We start from the raw sequence: 22,129 nt of genomic DNA, 5'->3' as shown, positions 1-22,129 counted from the left end.
TCTAGGATTATTCATCAGAGCACCTAATAATTCCTAATTTGAGATGTGCAATGAAGTGCATCTGAAGGATGCAAATTTCATCCCTTTAATATCATTTTCTTTTCTATTTTCTTTAATTTTCCCTCTATGCTTGATGAAGCATTCTACAACACTTAAAAGCTTGCATGTTACTGTGTTATTAATTGATCTAATTAAGATATTACCAAAATACAAAATGAATATTGTAATGAAAACCTATCAGATCAAACCTCAAAACTGTATGCTATCATTTCATCCTGCAAGCACACACAAAAATTTAAAGCTTTTACTTTCATCTTCAATGATCACACTGCAAAATTATAACACTGGCTTATCTCAAAAGAACCGCAGACAACGTTAACTACATCTTAGGGCATGGGAAGAGAACATTTTAACCTCCTGCTGGTGGGCATGAGAGAGCAAGGGACAATGCACATCACAGACTCCCTATGTGGGGAAGAAACTCTAAGATCTTTATGACAGGGAAACAGATCTTCTCCCAAATATATTCTGTTTTATTCTAATAAAGGAAATCTTTTTAAATGTCATTTTAAAAGACATAAGAAGATTTTTGCAAGATGATATGTCGTACATGTACAATTAACAACCTTCTTTGGTTATGCAAATTCTTCCTACCTCCAAACATAGAAATCCTCCATCATGAGCCGATGTGACCTGAGGGGAGCTTTCAAACCATTCACAGGATTTCCCCAACAGGTTTTTCAAGTTCTTCACTGATGACACTGTCAGAGCACCTGAACAGCGAGCCAAAATGACAGAATTCTCCCCCCACCAGTTTATATCTATCAGTGGATAAAAAGATTCTTTGTCTGGGGGGTGGAAGAAGACAGAGAGAGAGAAAGAAAAATTAACTTTTCAAGCATTTAAACAGAGCAATTACCTAATTGCTTAATTAAGCAATTCAATTACTTAATAAAACAGAGCATCATTTTACTAGCCAAATATCAACAAAGCACAGAGGACCAACCTCTCCTCATTCTAATGGAAGTATTTAAATTAAGCCTTGCATTAAATGCACGTTCCCTATATAAGAAATTTTCCATAAGTACCGGTAGCTTCCTTAAATAAAGAACGTTCTCCAGTCCAACAATACTGGACAATTTTCAGTCAGGTTCCACCTTTCCCCTTTTAGGGCAGGTTGTAAAGAAGGTGCTAGAAGCTAGGTATGTAGCTAAAAAGGCGTTTGAGGAAGCTGATTGTATCTGGGCCTTTTCTAGTTCAGATTCAAGCCAGGTACAGCATTAGTTATGCTTGTGAATGCTCTCCACAAGACAGTAGTGAGGCATCTGTCTTTGTCCTCCTAGATCTCTCAGCAATCTTTAAAACCACCAATAGGCATCAGGGCAGGAAGAAAGGAAACTGTGTTTCAGTGGTTCTCCTCCTTTCTCCAGGGCCGATTTCAATTGGCATTGGTGGGGTGGGGGGAGGTCAAGCTCTAGGGCCCTCTTATAAGAGGTACCTCAGGGCTCAAATCTCTCCCCACTTCTACTGAATATCTACCTAAAACTACTGGGTGAGATCATTGCATTTTGATTATTTTTTCATGTCTCGCAAGCTATCCAAAGTTATGTATTTAACATGGGTGACTATACAAGTATACATTTTCTCAAATAGTAAATGTTAAAGAACCCTTTTAAAAGAATGCAGCTAAGTAGTATGGAACATCTATTCATACAAAGCAGAATAGAATTTTTAAAAATGTTCAGAAATAGGGCCATGCTGTCCCTCAGAGTAACAATGAGACACATTTATATAAATGTGTCTTCAAAAAGCCTTGACAAATACTTAAACATACATTTGCCTTGCCTTCCAGCTAATATAAGAGAGAAAGAACCCCGTGGCTCAGGAGGTTAAAACACTCCCTGATATACAATCAGCCCGGGTTCGAATCTCAGATAAAGGGTATGACTAACTGATGAGAACATAAAAATGAGTTCGAAATGATCATCTTAGCCTCCCAAATTCTTTATTAGCAATTTGAATAATTTGCACATATATATATATATATATATATATATATATATATATATATATATATATATATATATGGCAAATGGAATCAGCTGAAACTGTAATTACCATCGACAAGCTGAAATAATATGAGATAATATCCATGCTCTTTTCTGGACATTTATGAAAATGCACAATTACATTACTTCACATTGTTCCTTTAAAAATATTTAGGAAAATTGCCTAATTTTCTTTTGCTCAGCTGTAATATTTAAGACAATGCATATTTTAATTCAGGCACATACAATAAAAGTAAGGATGATTTATTATAGCTGGACCCAAATCCCAGAGATCTCTTTAAAAAGGACTGCAGTAATACTGCACCATTTTTACCTACATCCACTTGCTTCAACCCTAACACTGCAACAAAAACAATTTGAAAACCATCAGAAGCACAATTTTAATGGCAAATATTGGCAGCAAACTATCTGCAGCCATTCCTGTGGTTTAAAATATGCTTATTTGGGAACAAATGTAGAAAGAAGGGAATATCAAAATGGAAAAGAACGTAAGAAGATCCATTCTGAATCAGATGAAAAAAGTTGACCTAGTTCAGCATCCTTGTTTATGCAGTGCTATGCCTGGGAGAAGCTCACAGGACAAACATGAAGAAACAGATTTTTCCCAATTGGGGATCCCCAGCAAGTGTGCTCAGAGACATGCCCTCCCTGAATCTGGTAATCCATTACAGCTATTACAGCTTAAAAGTATGCATGTAGAAAGTAATCATAACATGTATCATTTAAATTACTGTAGAAAACAACATATTATGCCACAATTTATATTCTATAAATAGATTCATTAAAGACATTGGTTTAAGACAACGGTAGGCAACCATGGCTCTTTTATGACTCGTGGATTTCAACTCCCAGAATTCCTGAGCCAGCTAATTCCTGAGTCATAAAAGAGCCAAGGTTGCCTACCCCTGGTTTAAGAAAATCCCACTCTGTCAAACACAATATTAAGATTTGAATACCAACCTTTAATTTTCTTCCGCTTTTCCAGAGACAGTTTCCACTCTAGTTTGATTTCATCATATCCTGGCTAAAAGGAGAAGAATAAAAGTTTTCTTTCTAATTAAGTATTTCAGGGTATCTCTCTCTTTACAGAGTATTTTCTTGTACTAAAGTAATTCTTAGGGGGAAGAAAGAAAAGTAAATGTTTCGATAAATTCTGTCATATCACTGTAACATGATGAAGTGAAAAAACCTCAGAGCAATACATGACTGGATAAGATGGGAAAAGCCTCTATTGTAGACACATTCAAAAATTATATTAAACCCAGGCTTAACTTTAACCATGGTTAGTTGAAGACACTTGAATCCCACTGACTGATGACCTCTTTCATCAACGGTTGGTTAAGTTTCCGTTATCTTGTTTCCTTTGGCAAGATGACGACCAAACCTGAGTCTTATATTTTCCCTTTGTTAACCCTTCCCCCAAAAAACTATTGTTCTCCCTCTTCCTCCCCCAATAAATACTCCAGTCTCAATATTAAAATGTGGTTGGAGAGCGTGCACTGGAATAGTCATCAGGAAGAGCACATTATTTAAGGTAGAAAAGAAGGTGGCTCTTACACAAATGCTACAGAGATTAGTTGGAGGTGATGAATTGGATGAGGCCTGGAAAGTCTTGCTGATCAAGCAGTGCAAATGAAACTTTTGAATTGCTGGTAAGGATCAATGTCTGTTCTCTGCATTAGAGGTGGATAAGGCATAATGTGGTTCATAACTTGTATGTGCAAGCATGACAAATACCTTAGAACACCTTAAAGTAGCTACATCTTTTTCTAGCTTGTACAGCTGCTCTTCATAAATAATATTTGAACTTGGGAGATTGATTTGGTTTCATAATATAACTATAGATGCTATATTCCCAAGTTCCTCTGGCAAGATTGCTGTGGAGCTATGATAATTTTTACCAAAACAAGAATAATATATTAAAAAAGGAAAAAGGTATAAGAACTTTCAGGTTTTAAACACACATTTTTTAAAAATTGGTCAATTCAACAACAAAAAAAGTTTTTCAGGTTTATTGGCCCCTTTAAATAATACTTTTATAAGGTTGGCCATTATTTCCTCTGTGCTGGAGATATAACCCATTTGAAGGAAATTTAGTGCACATATAATTATATGGACATGTCCATCTTACTGATTAGATATTATTTTGGTGAACAAATTCTTGGTATGAAGTTAAGGGTCAAGGAGATTAAAGTGCTATTAAATTATATTCTTTAAATTTGGCACTTCTCAATTTATGAAGAGGTTTAGCTATATCATGCCTGCAGTGTTGCTAGTGATTATGCATTTTTCAAAGGATTCTAGTGTACCACAACTGGAAAAAAAATTAAACAGATTTTAGCTGGAGTGAAACTAATACTTCCAGGTTAATTCCTTTATTAAGGAAACTTCATTTTCTAATTATTGGTGGGATGGGGAATAAATACCCTAAACTACTTTGACTTTTATATGTGGCCAACATATTTAATTTTAATTAAAAATGAGAATTTTAGGTATATTTGTTGCCTTGAGTTGATAAAAAAGACAAGATAACAGTATCATTATCATCATCTAAAATTGTTTATTCAGTTTTCATATAAATAAGTGTCCTTCTAGGCACATTATTTTACAACAACATTACTAACATTACTAACATTAGTAAAAGGCTACTGCTAAGCTTGTAAGCCGCCCTGAGTCTTCGGAGAAGGGCGGGATATAAATGGAATTAAAATAAAAAATAAAATAAAATATCAGACTACTATTCACCTGTCTATTTCTGTTTTGACTACCTCACCGCTCAACACTCAAACCTATTCTTTATTTCTTCATCTTTAGGCAAGGCAGGCAGACTATATTGTCCTTCATCTTCATTAAAAACAGGATGTTGAAAGCACCAACTTTGAATAGATTAAGGTGACTGATAGCCATAGTATTTCTTCCTTCTCTTTTCCAAGCCTTATGTAAAAATTACTGCATACCTTTCAAACAGTTATCTAGACCTGGTTTACTTAAAGCTTATTTTCTTTATTCTGCAATGGTCTGCAACGTGCCATGTCTTTGCTTCAACACTAGGGCTGCAAATAAGGATTTGCAAATATTAAGTTTTCATTCTATAAAGAATGTACTGTCTATTATCCCTTCAAATAGAGCATTAAGCTCAGAAACTGCCAAATGACTGCAGTGCTAAATGCAGAATTGTATGGATACATTATCCCTTCATAGATTTTTCTGTTAGGCTAAAGTAGGCTAACTCCATACTGAAAAAAGAAAGGTGATTTGTGCCTCTATAGCATCTTTCCAGATTCTATATTAGAGTTCAATTTTCTATATATTAACTTTGTTATTATGACATAAATGAGGCTTAAGCAAAGCTGGATAGGTAGGATGATAACCTGGGCCATATTTTTCAATTATTATTAATCTCCGGAAATTATAATATGCAAATAGGAAACAAAACTTTTTAAGTGCTGCAGGTAAATGCATAAAGATACTTCTCCCTCAAACTGTACTGGTGTCATTCTACTAAAATAATTGTTTCATTAATCAACCTATATAGTGCAATCAGACAACCTGATTCTTCCAGATGTTTAGGGTCAAAACTCATATAATTCCCAACTAGTGATTAGGCCCCTAGGGTCTAATAAAATGGAAGCCCAAAGTATCTGGAAGAATACATAGGAGAACAAACCCATCAGGACAAGATTAGGCAGTCCATTTGCATTTAAAAGACAAAGGCCACTCTTTCAAAGACAGCGAAGTCCACATTGGACAGAGAGGACCGCCGGTTTGAAAGAAGGGTCAAAGAGGCCATTTATGTCAACACTGAACAGCCGTCTCTCAACAGAGGTGGAAGGATATGACATCATCTATCTACAACACAGTCCTTTCAACTGTTCCGAGAACAGCTGATGACACAGCTAAACCTCCAAGTGGCATCAACAACTCTCTAAAAGAATGCAAATGACCAGCTGACTGCAAGGAATATATATCCTTCCATTCCCCACCATCCAGTCAGAGGTGAAGAAGCTTCTTGGATGAGAAGTGAAATGTCTTCAAAGGAAAACAAGGAAGTCCAGTTGCCTCGTGAAAAAGCACCTTTGGGACGATCTGGAAAAATACTAGGTCAGGGGTCAGCAACCTGAAACAGTGAAAGAGCCACTCGGAACCGGTTCCCTCACAAAAGGAAAAACTGGGAGCCGCAAAAAATGTGTCCACATGCGCGTACATGCGCGCATGCACAGAACAGGGTTTGACTGAAGAGTGGAGCCAAGGCGAGATATGCACCTACCCTGCATATTTGAATTGATTGGTTGAACTTTTTTAGTCCCACTTTTTTTTTTTTTTTGGACTGCACATGGCAGAGGACTGGGAGCCGCAGGAGACGGCTGAAAAAGCCGCATGTGGCTCCGGAGCCGCGGGTTGCAGACCTGTGTACTGGGTCATCTATTTCTCCTATAGTGTAAGCAAATCCTACCAAATTCAAAGGAACTCACAGTTAAAGTAGCCAAGCCCAATTGGTTTACTTTTATCTGTCTCTGTCTCTGTATAGATATCAGTTCTAACGAACCTTTTTGTTCAATACTGAACCTATAAAGTAACTTTAAAAGGTCATTTCATTCTAGCTATCTCCTTCCCCCACCAAACCTCCCTTCTCCCCAAGAAGAAAAACCATGCATGTCACAGGGTATGGCCATATGTACCTGGTCACCTTGTTCCCATTCTCTTAGTTGTTTCAGAGAAGGAATGCTCCATATAGTCAGCCTTCCAGAGAAATGTATAACTGCTAGACGAGTGTTGTCTGGAGAAAGTCTCATTTTGAAGACACCGTCCTATCACCATCATTTCAGTAAATGGTGAAAACACAAAGAAGAAAATTAGGAGAAACATTAACCTCACAATTCACATTTTCTGCCACTTCCAAAGTAGATATATTTCTCATTCAAGAGATTCCAGAGTATAAAATCTGAAATGGTTGTTCATGACTACGTGTCAATAGCGACATACTCCTAGGCATGTCTACTGGGAAGCAAGAAATACTGAGTTCAGTGTACCATACGTCCACAGAAAGTCCAAGCAAAACCTGAAAACTTCCAATTAAAATTACCATTAAAGGCCATTATTCTTATGACACCCTTGTGTATAACTTTCATCACATCCAAATGTTCAGCCCTGAAGCTGGATATGATTCATATTCATAAGCTGCAGGATGATGAATAGTTTCCATTAAATCTACACAAATCTGAAACAGTATTTAGAGTTTTCCTTACACTCAAGGACCCCCAAAATGATTAATTTCAGCTGTAATCATTTAAGCCACTTTTATCACCATTATATTGTTTTTGAACAGCCAGAGGGCAATCAGAACGAAAAGTATATCCAACAATGTACAGGTAATCCTCAACTTAAAACATTTCCTTTAGTGACCGTTCAAAATTACAACGACACTGAAGAAAATGACTTATGACCATCTTTCACACTTGTCATAATTGCAGCATCCCCACAGTCACGTGATCAAAATTCAGACACTTGGCAACTGACTCGTATTTATGACGGTTGCAGAGTCCTGGGATCACATGATCACGTGACAAGCAAAGTCAATGGGGAAGCAAGATTCACTTAACAACCGCATTATTAACTAGTACAGTGATTTGCATAACAACTGTGCCAAGAAAGGTCATATAATGGAGCAATATTCAGTTAACAACTGTCTTGCTTAGCAGCAGAAATTTTGAGTCAATTGTGGTCATAGGTTGAGGACTACCTGTACCTTCCTTAAAAGCACAGGAATCCTAATAATCAACAATTCTTGTATATTCTCCATTACCTTTTCCCTTCCTTGCCTGTTGTTAAATGAAAGATGAAAGATCTTAAACAATGAACTTTTTTTCACCTGTTAAAAACAAACTTGTATTAAATTCACTTTCTTTCCATCAGATGCTAAGAGCAAAAGGAATGAAGCTGAAATAAAATATACATAAAATACATATGTAGACTTTGGAAACTTCCTTAAAAATATAAATTACACCAATAGGGATTCCAAGCACTCAAACTGTAACCTTTCCTAGAATATTTTAGATTCAGTCAATAATTAGAAAAAAATATGGATTGACTTCTCACTATGCTGTTTTTGCAATATATATAGGAAACATGATGCTCTGAAGATATTTAGGTCTACCATTCCTCCAATCTTTCTGTTAACTATAATGGCTGGCCCTGACGAATGTAAAATCAAAAACATCTGAAGAAATGAGACAGCTAATATTAACTGTATATTAACAGAGGGTTTCAGATGGCTATTTCAAATATACATCATGATGGCATATTTAACACACTTAACACTTTAATGTAACCAGATTTAATCCTTTAGTTACTTTTGTAAAGCCAATAAACTGAACTCTCCTTAATTTGTAACCCTTGTAAACAGTCTGCAAAATAAGAGCTGTTTTGCCCCAAAACCACCCAATTTGATTATTTTAAAACCTGCTAACTACTACAAGGACCCCAAAACTTAGGGTATTTTTCCCAAAGATTTGGTGAAAAAAAGATACTTACATAGTTCAATAATAAATCATTCAATAATACAGAAGGTAGCAGAACTTAATGGGACTGGAGTTGGCAGTGATTGATAGAAAAATGAATTTGGTGGCATGGTGGGAAATTCAACACTACCCAGTGCTTGAATTTGCATATCCAATTGCACATTACATAATGAACTTGGATCTTGACTCGATAAATTGATAAATTTGGACAGTATGATTTTGTCTTTTTATAAAATAAACCTCTCAAATGCCCCAGTATTGAAAAGAGTTGTATTTGATGTCTGCTGGACTTAATACATCAATAGAAAAAGAGCTTAAATGTAGCTCATGACTAAAAATGTTGCCCATTCTTTCTCTAAAATTTAATAGTCAGCGTAAATATACTTAGATGATGATGATCACGTCTTCTCCATCTGAGTACCCAACTATAGCAAAGTCTACCTAAAATTTAGGGATATGAATATTATATAGTAACAACCTCTGAATAATTACTTAAGAAAGTGAATTGTCGGTTCTCTAGGGAACACTACCCATTTTTTATGGCTTACTGTAATCTCAAATGTAGGATCTGCCTATTCATGAATTTTGGGGATTTTACTCCAGTGCTTTTGATGGGAGATCAAATGACAGAAAATAAATGTAAATAGTGCAATACACTTTATTTATACTTACGATCCCAACATCGTCTTCATAACTAGTAACCTGCTTATAATAGGGTGATCCAGAAAGAACTCTCCATACTGACAAACCACAACTACTTGCTTTAGACATTCCGGCTCCATCATCATCCACTTCATAGCCACCAATAATCAAGACTCTATCACAAAAAGATGACACACAATTTAGTTTGGCATCCTCCAGTTCCTTAAATTTGTGCCATGGCAAAAACTATTTTCAACCGTCATAATTTAATGATTACTGATTTTAGCCTTTAAAACCATTATTTATATCGTTCTGCCACCTGGGCATAACAAATCCCAAATCCCAATTCACAGTTCCTATTTAAAACTATTACTTAGAGAGAAAGAAAATCAAGAACTAAGTCTCCCTGAATTCAGCTCTATTTACCACTAAGTGTTTGAGATTGTAATTAATCTAGCAAGCTAATTTCCTAAGTAATTATGTGTTTCATTTTTTTTAGAACTCATTGTAAATTAAAAATATGTAGTGAGGAGATACGGCATCATTTACCCAAATAAAAGAATGAAAAAAATGTTTTAACCTTTCGGGTTTTGCAAATAGTAAAATATTACCACCTAGTGGTAGATGAACAACAGCACATTTTGTCATGAATAATGCTTATAACTGTAATTTACTTCATTGGCTAGTTATCAAGTACGGAGTAATAAAAATAAATAAAATCATCCCTGCAAAAAGAATTGTCTATTTAAATTCTTTATTAATTTTCCAACAGGCAAGAGATTTTATTCAATTCTGCTTTTAGATTTGCTGGCAATTTATTGGTAACCATGATTTTATTTTAAAAATAATTAATGCTTTCTTTACTGTTTATCTAACCATTCCTCTTATACCCAAGACATTTTATTAGTCAAAAAAAGCACCACAGCACAAGTTTAAAATTTTAAACAATTCTTCACAGAGCTGACAAAATGCAAAACAGAAGCAACCATTTAAGAGAGATGGCATCATATTTCTCTGCTCACCAAGTCAGAAATGATCTGAACTCCTACATGCACACAATTGCAATTGAAAGAAAGCTCAGGGGAAGGAGATCAACCACAGAAATATTTGAATTACACTGAAAATGAGTTAAGAGTTATCAGGGAGCAGGGGGAGAAAATGGGCAATGTAACAAATGTAATAGTTCTCCCTTATGAGAAGCAAGGAAATTAACCATTACACTCTGGGGAACGATATAAACCATGCACTGAAGTAATAATCAGGAACATTTATGAAAGATAGACAATAAGTTATAAAGTCGCTGAAGAGAGCCAGTTTTGCGTCGTGATAAAGATGCTGGGTTAGAAACCAGGAGATGGTGAGTGCTAGTCTTGTTTTAGGCATGAAAGCTGACTGGGTGACTTTGGGCCAGTCACTCTTTCAGCCCATCTCACCTCACAGGGTTGTTGTTATGGGGAAAATAGGAGGCAGGAGGATTAGGTAAGTTTGCCACTGTGAGTTGACCAAAAACATATAAAAGGCAGAATAAAAATGAGGAGGAGGAGAAGGAGGAAGGGGAAGGAATAGTGTTGTGCAAAGCATTCCAAAGGATATCTTGCAAAACATGCCGGTGTAAGAGAAGCAGTCCATCTTAAGCAACAAGGTCAACAGATTTGATTTGACTACCTCAAAGGTTTTCCCCAGTTGTATGCATGGATACTGCTCGGGGAATGCCAGCTATGCATGTTCAGACAGGCAGAGAGGGCTTTCAAAGAAACTGTTTTCAACCTTCCAGAGCAGGGGTCTCCAACCCCCAGTCCGTGGACCAGTACCAGGCTGCAGCACGCCAGCAACCAGTCCACACAAACAAGCAAAGCGCCATCTGCAGGATGCAGGCAGCACACAAAACCGCGCCCTCCAGTCCGTGGAAAAACCTCTCTCCATGTAACCGGTCCCTAGTGCCCAAAAGGCTGGGGACCTCTGTTCCACAGGATATATTAGTAGTCCTTACTTAGCAATCATAATTGGGGCCGAAAATTTAAATTGCTAAGCAATGTAATTGCTAAATGAAATATCACATGACCATGATCAATCGTGTCTTCCCACTTGGTTGTTAAATGAGTCACTGAGGGTCATTAAGTGAAATAACATGTGACTGTGAATTGTGATTTTACTGCCCACTTCTCCATTGACCCTGCTTATCAGAAGCCAATTATGAAACATGCAAATGGGGATGACTGTGGGAACACTGCTAAGGTTAGAAATGCAAGAACCAGCCACAAAGTGATTTTTTCAGCACCATCATTAACTTCAAACGGGCAGTCACTAGGCAAGGTCTACCTGTCGCTCTTTTGAAACATTGAGGAGCGTGTCACTTGTGCTTCGTGAAGCACTGTTCCTGAATATTTTGCACAGCCCTAAAATTACTGGACAATGACATCTTAAAATAAAAACTAAGCCCATGAATAAAGTCAAACGAGTAACAATTTATTGAAGAATTGTTACTGAACTTGGAGAATAAAATTATAGTGAGAGACACTGCACTAAAATTTTAGGGGCAAAGAGACTCCTGACATTAGTCATACAAAGTCCTTCAGAAAACAAACTCAGATTATTTGAGCTTGAATTCCTAAATCTAAATGTGAATTTAAGAAAAACTGTAGATTGGTAACTGGGATGTAAAAAAAAACAACAATGAGGCAATTTTGTTAAGAGTATGTCAGAGATGAAAGGACAATAGAGAGAGTCCTTGACTTACAACCCCAAATGAGCCCAAAATTTCTGTTATCTTTGCCCCATTTTACGAGCTTTGTTGTAACAGTTGTTAAATGAATCACTGCAGTTGTTAAGCAAATCTGGCTTCCCCACTGACTTGGCTTGTCAGAAGTTTGAAAAAGGTGATCACATGACACCGGGACACTGTAACCATCATAAATATGAGCCAGTTGCCAAGCCTCTGAATTTTGATCACGTGATCCTGGGGCTGCTGTAATGGTGTGAACAAAGGTCACAGGTCACTTTTTCCAGTGCCATCAAATGGCCACTAAATGAACTGTTGTAATTCGTGGACTACCTGTAATCAGCAACACAAAGCAGATGGCTAACTTTTAAAACTTGTAAACATCTTCCCTTTCAAAAATGTGTAACATTTTGAAGAACAATGACAACTCAAGAACATATTCTTTAGGGCAGGGGTAAGCAACCTTGGCTCTTTTATGACTCATGGACTTCAACTCCCAGAATTCCTGAGCCAGCATGGCTCAACTTGGAAACTCTCCCTTTCCCCTCAGCATGGCTGGCTCAGGAATTCTGGGAGTTTATTTATTTTTTATTTATTTATTTGCATTTATATACCGCCCTATTCCCTGAGGACTCAGGGCGGTTTACAGGGAATTAAAAATCCACCATACAAAAGTTAAAAAACCAATTAAAAGATATTAAATTACCCTGTATACATTAAAACCCGAATTAAAAATTTCTCCTCAGCCTGGGCCTGAGAGCTCAAAGAGCCAGGTCTTCAGGCCCCGGCGGAATGATCGGAGGTCGGGGGCAGTCCTCAGCTCCACCGGCAGCTGGTTCCAGAGGGCAGGCGCTCCCACAGAGAAGGCCCTATCCCTGGGTGTCACCCGCCGGCAATCTCTCACCGGCGGCACCCTGAGCAGACCCTCCCTGTGGGAGCGCACTGGGTGAAGGGCGTTTGATGCCGGCAGCAGGTGTTCCCTCAAATAGCCCGGACCCAGGCCATGTAGGGCTTTATAGGTAATAACCAGCACCTTGAATTTCACCCGGAGGGCAACCGGAAGCCAATGCAGCTCGCGGAGTAGAGGTGTTACATGGGAGTATCGGGAAAACCCCATTACAACTCGCGCGGCCGCATTCTGCACCAGTTGAAGCCTCCGAGTGGTCTTCAAGGGCAGCCCCATGTAGAGAGCGTTACAGTAGTCCAAACGGGAGGTCACAAGCGCATGAGTAACTGTGCGTAGGGCGTCTCGGTCCAGATAGGGACGCAACTGGCGCACCAGGCGAACCTGTGCAAAAGCCCCCCTGGTCACGGCTCCTATGTGGTCTTCAAAATTGAGCCGTGAATCCAGGAGGACGCCCAAGTTGCGAGCCCTATCAACGGGGGGTAACACCTCACCCCCCATCGTTAGAGGTGGAATAAAGTTGAAGTCCACGAGTCATAAAAGAGCCAAGGTTGCCTACCCCTGCTCTAGGGAAAGTGATAAAAGAACCCAGAAATAAATATTTTCAGCAACGTTCAAAGTATTCACAACAAGAAGAGAAACAAGAAACAAGAAATATCATTTGCACTCCAATTTTAAACAATACAAATCACAGAATTCATTAGAGCAGGTGTAGCTGACCTGCAATCCCCCCACAGGCCACATGTGGTCGTGGACAACTGGTAATGAGGCCACAATATAAGCTCCAGGTTGTTTTATGGATAAAATTGCAAATGGGACACAATATGTGGATTTTTGCCAACAATCTTCCCAATAATCAACATAATTTTTCAACGGTTTGGTAAGAGAGTTAAAATATTGGCTGGTAATATTTCTAGAGGAAAAAAATGTTCTGGACTAAAAAATAGGTCATCATCTACAGCAAAACTTAGTTTGGAAGCTTACTTCCACATGATTCTGCTTTACTTTCAATTATTAGATTCAGCAAATTACTCATCAGAGACCTATAAAGGACATGCAATATGAAATATATTTATTGAAAGATCAAATTGGGTCAAACAAATTTTATTTCATTAGAGGTATTTTCTTCACTATCTGGCTACAGCAGCAGGCAAATAAATGCATACATACAGAATTTGTTTATCTAAGGTATAATGGTAGTCCTCGATGTACGACCACAATTAAGCCCCATGTTGCTATGTGAAATATTTGTTAAGTGAGTTTTGCCCCATTTTACGACCTTTCTTGCCACAGTTGTTAAGTGAATCATTGCAGTTGTTAAGTTAGTGGCACAATTAAGTGAATCTAGCCTCCCCACTGACTTTGCTTGTCAGAAGTTCACAAAAACTGATCTCATGACTCCTGCACATAGTAACGGTCATAAATATGAACCAGTTGCCAAGCATACAAATTTTGACCACAGGGATGCTACAATGGTCATAAGTGTGAGAAACGGTCATATGTCACTTTTTTCAGTGCCGTCGTAACTTTCAACAGCCACTATATGAACCATTCTAAGTCGAGGACTACCTTTATAGCCTTCATAATGTTCTGTTGCTTTATCCCAGACCAGACTCTTTTGTTGGCCCTCACTTAATTGTGCAAAATTTGCCACAGCCCCCTCACCCAATGGAAATTGTTGTAATGGCATGTGGCAATGACCTTGGGAGACCAGAAGAAAAGCTACAGACTAGACCAGAGGTGTCAAACTCGCCATGTCACGTGACGTGTCATAATGTATCACGACTTTTTTCCCCATTGCCGGCAATGGGGTGGGCGTGGTTTCGCTATGATGCATCTGGCGTGCTGGCCGGCAGTTTGACACCCCTGGGCTAGACAATGGTCAGACAAATTACAGTTTAGCCTTCACAACAAATGGCAAACATCTCAGAAGGACCTTCCCTAGTTTCTTAAACTGTAAAGGTGAAGGGGGAGAACTGCAAGATTTATTAATGTAAGCTTAAAATATTATCAAGAGTTAGAGCTGTACCTCTGGGTGTGCGTGTCAGGACTACCTTGCAAGCTGACAATTGTGCATGCCTGCCATACACTAAAAAGAGTCCCTTTTTACGACTAACTAATTCCTTAATTTGGGGTACAGTCGGAGGGGCTAAATGATGCTGAGCGTTTGCTGGCTGGATGCCCTTCCTGAGGCCATGTGGAGTTCGCAGCAGATTTTTTTTTTCTTTGCACCCTAGGAGAGAAATATCTGCTGCTACTTAGGATTGAACTCTCAACCTTCCAAGTGGGAGGCAAGCATCTTTACTACTTGGCCACCTCATTACTCATGCCTGACATATACTAACTTTTATTTAAATCCTCTTGCACTGGCGCAATAGTTCCAGAAGATCCCAGAGAGTTTAGGATGAATATCGCAACACAGACCATCTGTTACCCTTCCAAAACCAAATGAAATGTTATTACTAATGTTTGCTAAGTGCCAGTGACTGTTCTTATTAATTACCTCACTGCAGTCAAACATTTCAGAAGGAGTGGGGGATGACAACTAAATGATATCGAGCCCCTGGCTACTTCATTAAAATATTTAAATTACTCAATCTTACCGATGTGCAGGATGATAAAGTACTCCAGTTATTCCATTAATATAATGCTTGCTAAAGTTGAAAACATGGCTCTCTTGGTAACTCTGATTTGTTCCAACACTAGAACAGAAAAAAACAACACAGGACTTATTTTATGAAATAGGATTTCCAATAAATTATTGGTAGACACATTAAATTATATTTACCTCACCAGGTAGCTTTTCAGCTCACCACGATAATTGATGACTAACAGTTCAGCTGACCACTGAGCACTGGCTTTGTATTCCAGGAAGATCAATCCTGCAATGGCATAAGTCAAGTCTCCTGGGAAACTAGTGTCCTATTTAAAATAAAAATTAAAAAACAGGGCTTTTTCAGCAATTAAAAGGGTTTCAAACAGTAGAAAATGTTTTCTAATTGAAACCAAACTTTAAAAAAAATTTAATCTCTCAATGGTATATTATTAAATGCAAGCATAATGTTTTATAGAGAATATGCATTCCTCACTATTACTGACAACAAAGTAGCATTATTAACGTTTATTAATAGCACCTTAATAAAGTAAAAAGAAGTAAGTGATTCTTCCACTTAAGATGCTTTTTTCAAAATCCATCTGTTCCTGTATTTTTCAGTGTTTGATAACAGGCCTATTAGAAAACTCTAGTTAGCATATTTACAATTCTTTAAAATTATATTGAAGCAATTGTGATTTCTAACCAGTATGGTATGGTGATTAAGGTGCTGGCCTAGAAACCAGGAGACTGTGAGTTCTAGTTCTACGTTAGGCATGAAAGGCAGCTGGGTGACATTGGGTCATTCACTTTCTCTCAGTCTAAGCCACCTCACAAAATTGTCGTTGTGGGGAAAATGGGAGGAAGAATGAGGATTAGGTAGGTTCACCACACTGAGTTATTTGCCAAATAATAAGGTGACATAAATAATAAATAAATTCATGCCTGTCTTCCAGTATGAAAGTAACTGGTGCTAAATGATATTCTGTTTGGAATTATTATTTTAGAGACCGGCAGCAATTTTAGGCCAATACCAGCAGCCTTATTGACATAAATAAAATTAAATATACCTTGTTCAAATATCTGCAAACAAAGGATGCAAGATTACCAAACACACGTGCAAAATAGCTATTCAACCAAATGAGCCAGAAAGCATGTAACGATGCAAGTTCTCAACTTAAGACGTTAAAGCTGCAATGGGCTAAGAAGGTTTTACTGGAAGACAACTGGACTTGTAAAGCTTGTAAAGGAAAAGAAAATACCGGCTGGATGAGGAAGAGTTCACTGCCAACCAAGTCAAATACTCGAACAGTTCCCGTGCTTTCACCATAGGCAAGCAAAGTGCAATCATGACTCCAGGCAACACATCTCCACTGGGGATTCGGATCTTTAGGGACTGCGTGGCAAAGAAGTTAAATAGATAAACCTCAAATCGCAAATGGTTAACAAAAATCTCTTTTTCCCAAACTACAACTTTTAAACAGTTGCACAGCAGAATACAGATTCCAATGTTCCCTAGGGCAAAGCCATTCTAAAAATAACTACTTTGTTTTATAGCTACTCTGCATCGAAGGACGGTGTGATGTTGATTTGATACTCTCTGAACCATGGAGTAGAAGCGGGCTCATGAATCACAATCACAGGCTGAGATCTCAGAATTATAATGAAAGCTCTTGGAAGTTATGGGAAAGAAGGGGGAAAAAACCCAGGGCTGTACTTTTATAATCGTATTTCCACAATCATTCTGAAAATTATGTCGTCGTTGTTTTAAAAAAAAAGTTAGGAAGATACAATATTATTTCATTTGCCTTTTTTACATCCACAAATGCCTTAAGGGGCAAGTGTGATTGACTAATTACTTTATTTAGGACAGAGCAATTACATGTTCTACCTACTGATTTGGGCCTCCCTTATTTCAGGGCTCATACAGTCTGTATCTCTTCTATTTCTTTGGGTCTGTATGCCTCAAAATCAGAAACAAAACCCTGCAAATGTAGGTTCCTCAACAAACAAGCCATTATTCTGGTCTCATAGTATTATTATTATTATTATTATTATTATTATTATTATTATTATTATTATTATTATTATTATTATTTAATTTAATTTATATACCGCCCTTCTCCCTAGGGACTCAGGGCGGTGAACAGGGCAATACATAAAAAACTAGATACAAAAATTAAGATTATTAAAACATAATTAAACAATGCCCATAAAATTAATACAAATTTAAGATTAAAATTCATTAGTTAAAAATCCCACCCCGTCCCATCAGGCCAGGCCAGCTTCTTTAAAGAGATGGGTTTTAAGATCGCGCCGGAAGGAGCGGAGATCGGGCGCCATCCGGAGCTCAACCGGAAGATGGTTCGATAAATCCGGTGCACCCACAGAGAAAGCCCTCCCCCTGGGGGCCACCAGTCGGCATTCTTTGACCGGTGGCACCCTGAGGAGGCCCTCTCTGTGGGAGCGTACTGGGCGGAGGGAAGTTGACGCCGGCTGCAGGTGCTCCCCAAGGTATTCCGGACCCATGCCATGAAGGGCTTTGTAGGTCATTACCAACACCTTGAACCTCACCCGGAAGACAACTGGTAGCCAATGCAGCTCGCGGAGCAAAGGTGTAACATGGGAGTATCGGGAAACTCCCAGTACAACTCTCGCGGCTGCATTCTGTACCAGTTGGAGCCTCCGAGTGGTCTTCAAGGGTAGCCCCATGTAGAGAGCGTTGCAGTAGTCAAGACGAGAGGTCACGAGCGCATGAGTGACCATACGTAAGGCATCCCAGTCTAGATAGGGCCGCAACTGGCGCACCAGGCGAACCTGGGCGAAGGCCCCCCTAGTCACAGCTACAATATGGTCTTCTAAGGAGAGTTGTGAATCTAGGAGGACTCCCAAGTTGCGAGCCCTATCTACAGGAGGTAATGACTCACCCCCCATAGTGAGGGGTGGGATATCCTGAATATCTCGAGATGCCGGTACGCACAGCCACTCAGTCTTGTCAGGGTTGAGTCGAAGCCTGTTCCTCCCCATCCAGACCCGGACCGCCTCCAGGCACCGGGACATCACGTCGAGGGCATCACTGGGGTGGTTTGGGGTCGAAATGAAAAGTTGGGTATCATCGGCATACTGATGATACCCAACTCCAAAACCACGAATGATCTCACCCAGCGGTTTCATGTAGATGTTGAACAGGAGAGGCGAGAGGACCGACCCCTGAGGGACTCCACAAACGAGAGGCCTCGCGGTCGACCTCTGCCCCCCTGCCAACACCGACTGCGAGCGTCCCAGGAGATAGGAGGAGAACCACTGAAGAACCGTGCCTCCCACTCCCAATCCCCTGAGACGCCGCAGCAGGATACCATGGTCGATGGTATCGAAAGCTGCTGAGAGGTCTAATAGGACTAGGACAGAGGAATATCCCTTGTCCCGAGCCCTCCAGAGATCATTCAAAAGCATGAAGTAGCCATTCAATGGTTTGGCATGGTTATTGCTCAGATATCCTGCCAGGAGGGCCATGAAACAGCGGCACTGAGATTTCAAGTTGCTATGGCTTGTTCATGTTGCGGATCCAGAAAATGCTTTTCTCATCAAAGGACATGTTGAGATCTAATCATGTGAACTCTGGCAAAACCAAAGCCAAACCTTAGACTAACTAGGACCAAGTTGGCTTATTTTAGGGATTGAGCAAATGCTGACCTCCTGTTTTAGACGCTTCTTGCATCCTTTCTTTAATGATTCTATCCCACCATTTCTTCGATATTAGTGTAGCTTGTGTCTGGTTACAAAAGTTGGCCATGGCGAGTTGGCTGTGAGGGCTGGCTGTGGTGAACTGTCCTAGACCAGGGGTGTTTAACTCGCCGCATCACGTGATGTGTCACGACATACTGCGGCTTTTTTCCCTTTGTCAGTGGTTGCGGCTTCCATGTGACGCACCCAGCCTGCAGGCCGGCAGTTCGACAACCCTGTCCTAGACCCTTGTGGAAGGTGAACGATACTAAACAGAAGGGAGAATCAAGCCAGGGCAAGCTTAGTGGAGCCAAAACATTAATCACTTTTTTGTAGAAAAGGAGAAACATAAAGGAAAAAAGAGGAAATAGGATGCAGTAGGTAGAAACCAAACTGGAACTTTTGGTTAGAACTGCATTTGATAGGGTTTGTTTTGTATTTTTTTCTGGATAAGTGAAAACATTACTTACCTTGACATTTCCCAATGACAGACCCAAATTCATCCTTGGCAGACCTGCAACATACAAAATCCATGTTTTGCAAAATATCTTGATTGTTGTCTACACCACATGTCAAACTCATGACGTCACGTGACGTGGTGCAATGTATCGGGACTATTTTGCCATTGCCGGCAATGGGGTGGGTGCGGCTTCTGCGTGACGTGTCCAGTTTGATATCCCTGGTCTACACTTATTTCTTCAAGGGCTGAGATTACTGGTACACCAGTCTTTGAATGTCACGTTAAAAATTGTGCTTTGTAAAAGAAGGCAGGTCCACTTTAAGAGATTTCAAAGTAAGTGGAAGCGAAAATTAAACATCATTTTAAATTAATGTATTTTACTATTAACGTTAAAATATAGATACACTTTCCATAATTCATGTCTCCTCACATGTCAGTTGATGCTTCTTTTAACAAAGGAAAAAGAATGCTGCAATAGGGTCTCAACAACCTCCTCTCATATTGACAGTCCTTGACTTAAAAAGGCAATTGGAACTGGAATTTCCATTACTAAGCAATGCCATTGTTAACTGAATCCTACAGTTATTAAGTGAAGAAACTTCCTACCAGCCTCCCACAACCAAAGTTAGTGGGGCAACCAGCAGGAAGTTGCAAGTTCCAGGCCACAGGCAGATAGTGGTTGCTGCCAGCTGGAGGGAGCGAGGGGGTATGGAGCCATGGGCTGGAGGATGGTGCACAAGGACACAGGTCAAAGAAGAGGTGGGGTTGCGATACGAGTCAGGGAAAATGCACAGGATTGTACAGGGACACACTACTGGCTGCTGCAAGCACAGAGGGTGTGGCTTGGGGAAACTTATCCCAGTCATTTGTGACCTTCCCTGCTGGCTTCTCCATTGACTTTCTTGGGAAGTCAGCAGAGAAGGTTACAAATGGCAATCATGTGATCATGGAAAAGTTTGGAAGTTGGTTTATGCTAGGTTATATTTTGATGGCCATGTACTGTAAAAACAGGGGAATGATGGGTGAAATTGTGTCACTCAAGACACGAGAACTGGGATTTGGGTGGTTTGAAGATAACTGATCAAAATGTTCATAAAAATGAACAAAATTTACACTTTAGCTTTTGTGCATTTTCTACTTTAAATGACAAGAAGCTTATACTAAGAAAAAAAATCAACAATTTTTAATGATATGATCAAAGGTGGCTTCAGAAGTTGCAAAAGGTAGCCAGAACTGTTTAGCTGTTATTAAGGTAAAGGTTCCCCCGCACATGCGTGAAGTCGATTCCGACTCTAGGGGCCGGTGCTCATCTCCATTTCAAAGCTGAAGAGCCAGTGCTTGTCCGAGGACGTCTCCGTGGTCATGTGGCTGGCATGACTAGATGCCAAAGGCACACGGAACGCTGTTACCTTCCCACTGTAGTAGTCCCTATTTTTCTACTTGCATTTTTACGTGCTTTCAAACTGCTAGGTTGGCAGAAGCTGGGACGAGTAACAGGCGCTCACTCTGTTACGCGGCACACGGGATTCGACCCGCCAAACTGCCGACCTTCTGATCGACAAGCTCAGCGTCCTAACCCACTGAGCCACTGCATTATTATTATTATTATTATTATTATTATTATTATTATTATTATTATTATTATTATTATTATTATTATTATTATTATTCCTATGCAAAACTCTTTAATATCTGCCTGCTTTGCAACCACTGTGCAAAGCTCCATCAATCATGTAGTCAGGAGGAGGGAAGGGCAAGAAAAGCTGAAATACTAAGTGATGTCAACCTTACCAAGTAGACCAGACAGGAAACACAACCAAAGAAGCTAATTCTACTTTATTGTAAGGCTACCTTAACAGAATCTTGCAACTATGAAAGTACAATTCTCCCTCTGCTGCCTTTACAGTCTGAGAAATTAGGGAAAGGGCCTTCTGAACCTCTTGATCTTCCCCTTATGCAGCTGAAGACTATGTTCTCTCTTATCCAATCATTCCCTAGGAAGCATTCCTTCACCTTCCCTTCCAAAGTCATTCCCACATGCCATTGCATGTGAGCATCAAAGAAAGCTCTGAATTCAGTTGCTTAAAATATGTTTTATCTAAATTTTCCTATCTGATATCTATAAAATTATTCTGGCTGCATGTGCAAGATAGGATTTGAATAGTGATTTTTGGCTCAATTCTCTTACAAGATAAACAATGCAAATCGCAGCTTCTTTCGACAGTTGCCACAGGCTGATGTGATCATGTTCATAAATTACAGCCCGTTTTGTGTAGAAGAAATGTTAACTCTTTAATTTAGTCTATCACACAAAGTTATTCAGATCAGAGACTTTTTTAAAATGAAAGAAAATTAAAGTCTCTGGCCATATTCAGAATTTATCTTATTCCTAAAGCAATATGAATACTAACACTTAAATACGTGGCAAACAGATAAGAGAGCTAAAAAAAAGATAAAAGATTATATCTTGGTTGCAATTCTATAAATATATTTGTGTAGGA

The 22,129-nt window shown here is 39.2% G+C and overlaps 1 protein-coding gene across 2 annotated transcripts in view; it reads right to left on the bottom strand.

The window, feature by feature from the left end:
* Nucleotides 1–22,129, bottom strand: part of NBAS (NBAS subunit of NRZ tethering complex) — a 178,954-nt gene that overhangs the window by 143,928 nt on the left and 12,897 nt on the right. For both annotated transcript variants that reach the window (XM_081317067.1, XM_081317068.1), the window contains exons 6-14: nucleotides 19,639–19,682; nucleotides 16,708–16,841; nucleotides 15,641–15,774; nucleotides 15,456–15,554; nucleotides 9,260–9,404; nucleotides 7,873–7,938; nucleotides 6,749–6,877; nucleotides 3,030–3,093; nucleotides 655–848 (exon numbers count right to left, since the gene is read on the bottom strand). In XM_081317067.1, the coding sequence (XP_081173193.1) occupies nucleotides 655–848; nucleotides 3,030–3,093; nucleotides 6,749–6,877; nucleotides 7,873–7,938; nucleotides 9,260–9,404; nucleotides 15,456–15,554; nucleotides 15,641–15,774; nucleotides 16,708–16,841; nucleotides 19,639–19,682 (1,009 nt within the window). The remainder of the gene's footprint in view (nucleotides 1–654; nucleotides 849–3,029; nucleotides 3,094–6,748; nucleotides 6,878–7,872; nucleotides 7,939–9,259; nucleotides 9,405–15,455; nucleotides 15,555–15,640; nucleotides 15,775–16,707; nucleotides 16,842–19,638; nucleotides 19,683–22,129) is intronic.

The sequence above is a fragment of the Vipera berus genome (genome assembly GCF_964194415.1).
Source record: "Vipera berus genome assembly, chromosome: 1".
Taxonomy (NCBI): Eukaryota; Metazoa; Chordata; class Lepidosauria; order Squamata; family Viperidae; genus Vipera; species Vipera berus.
This window is presented reverse-complemented; position numbering and strand designations above follow the sequence as displayed.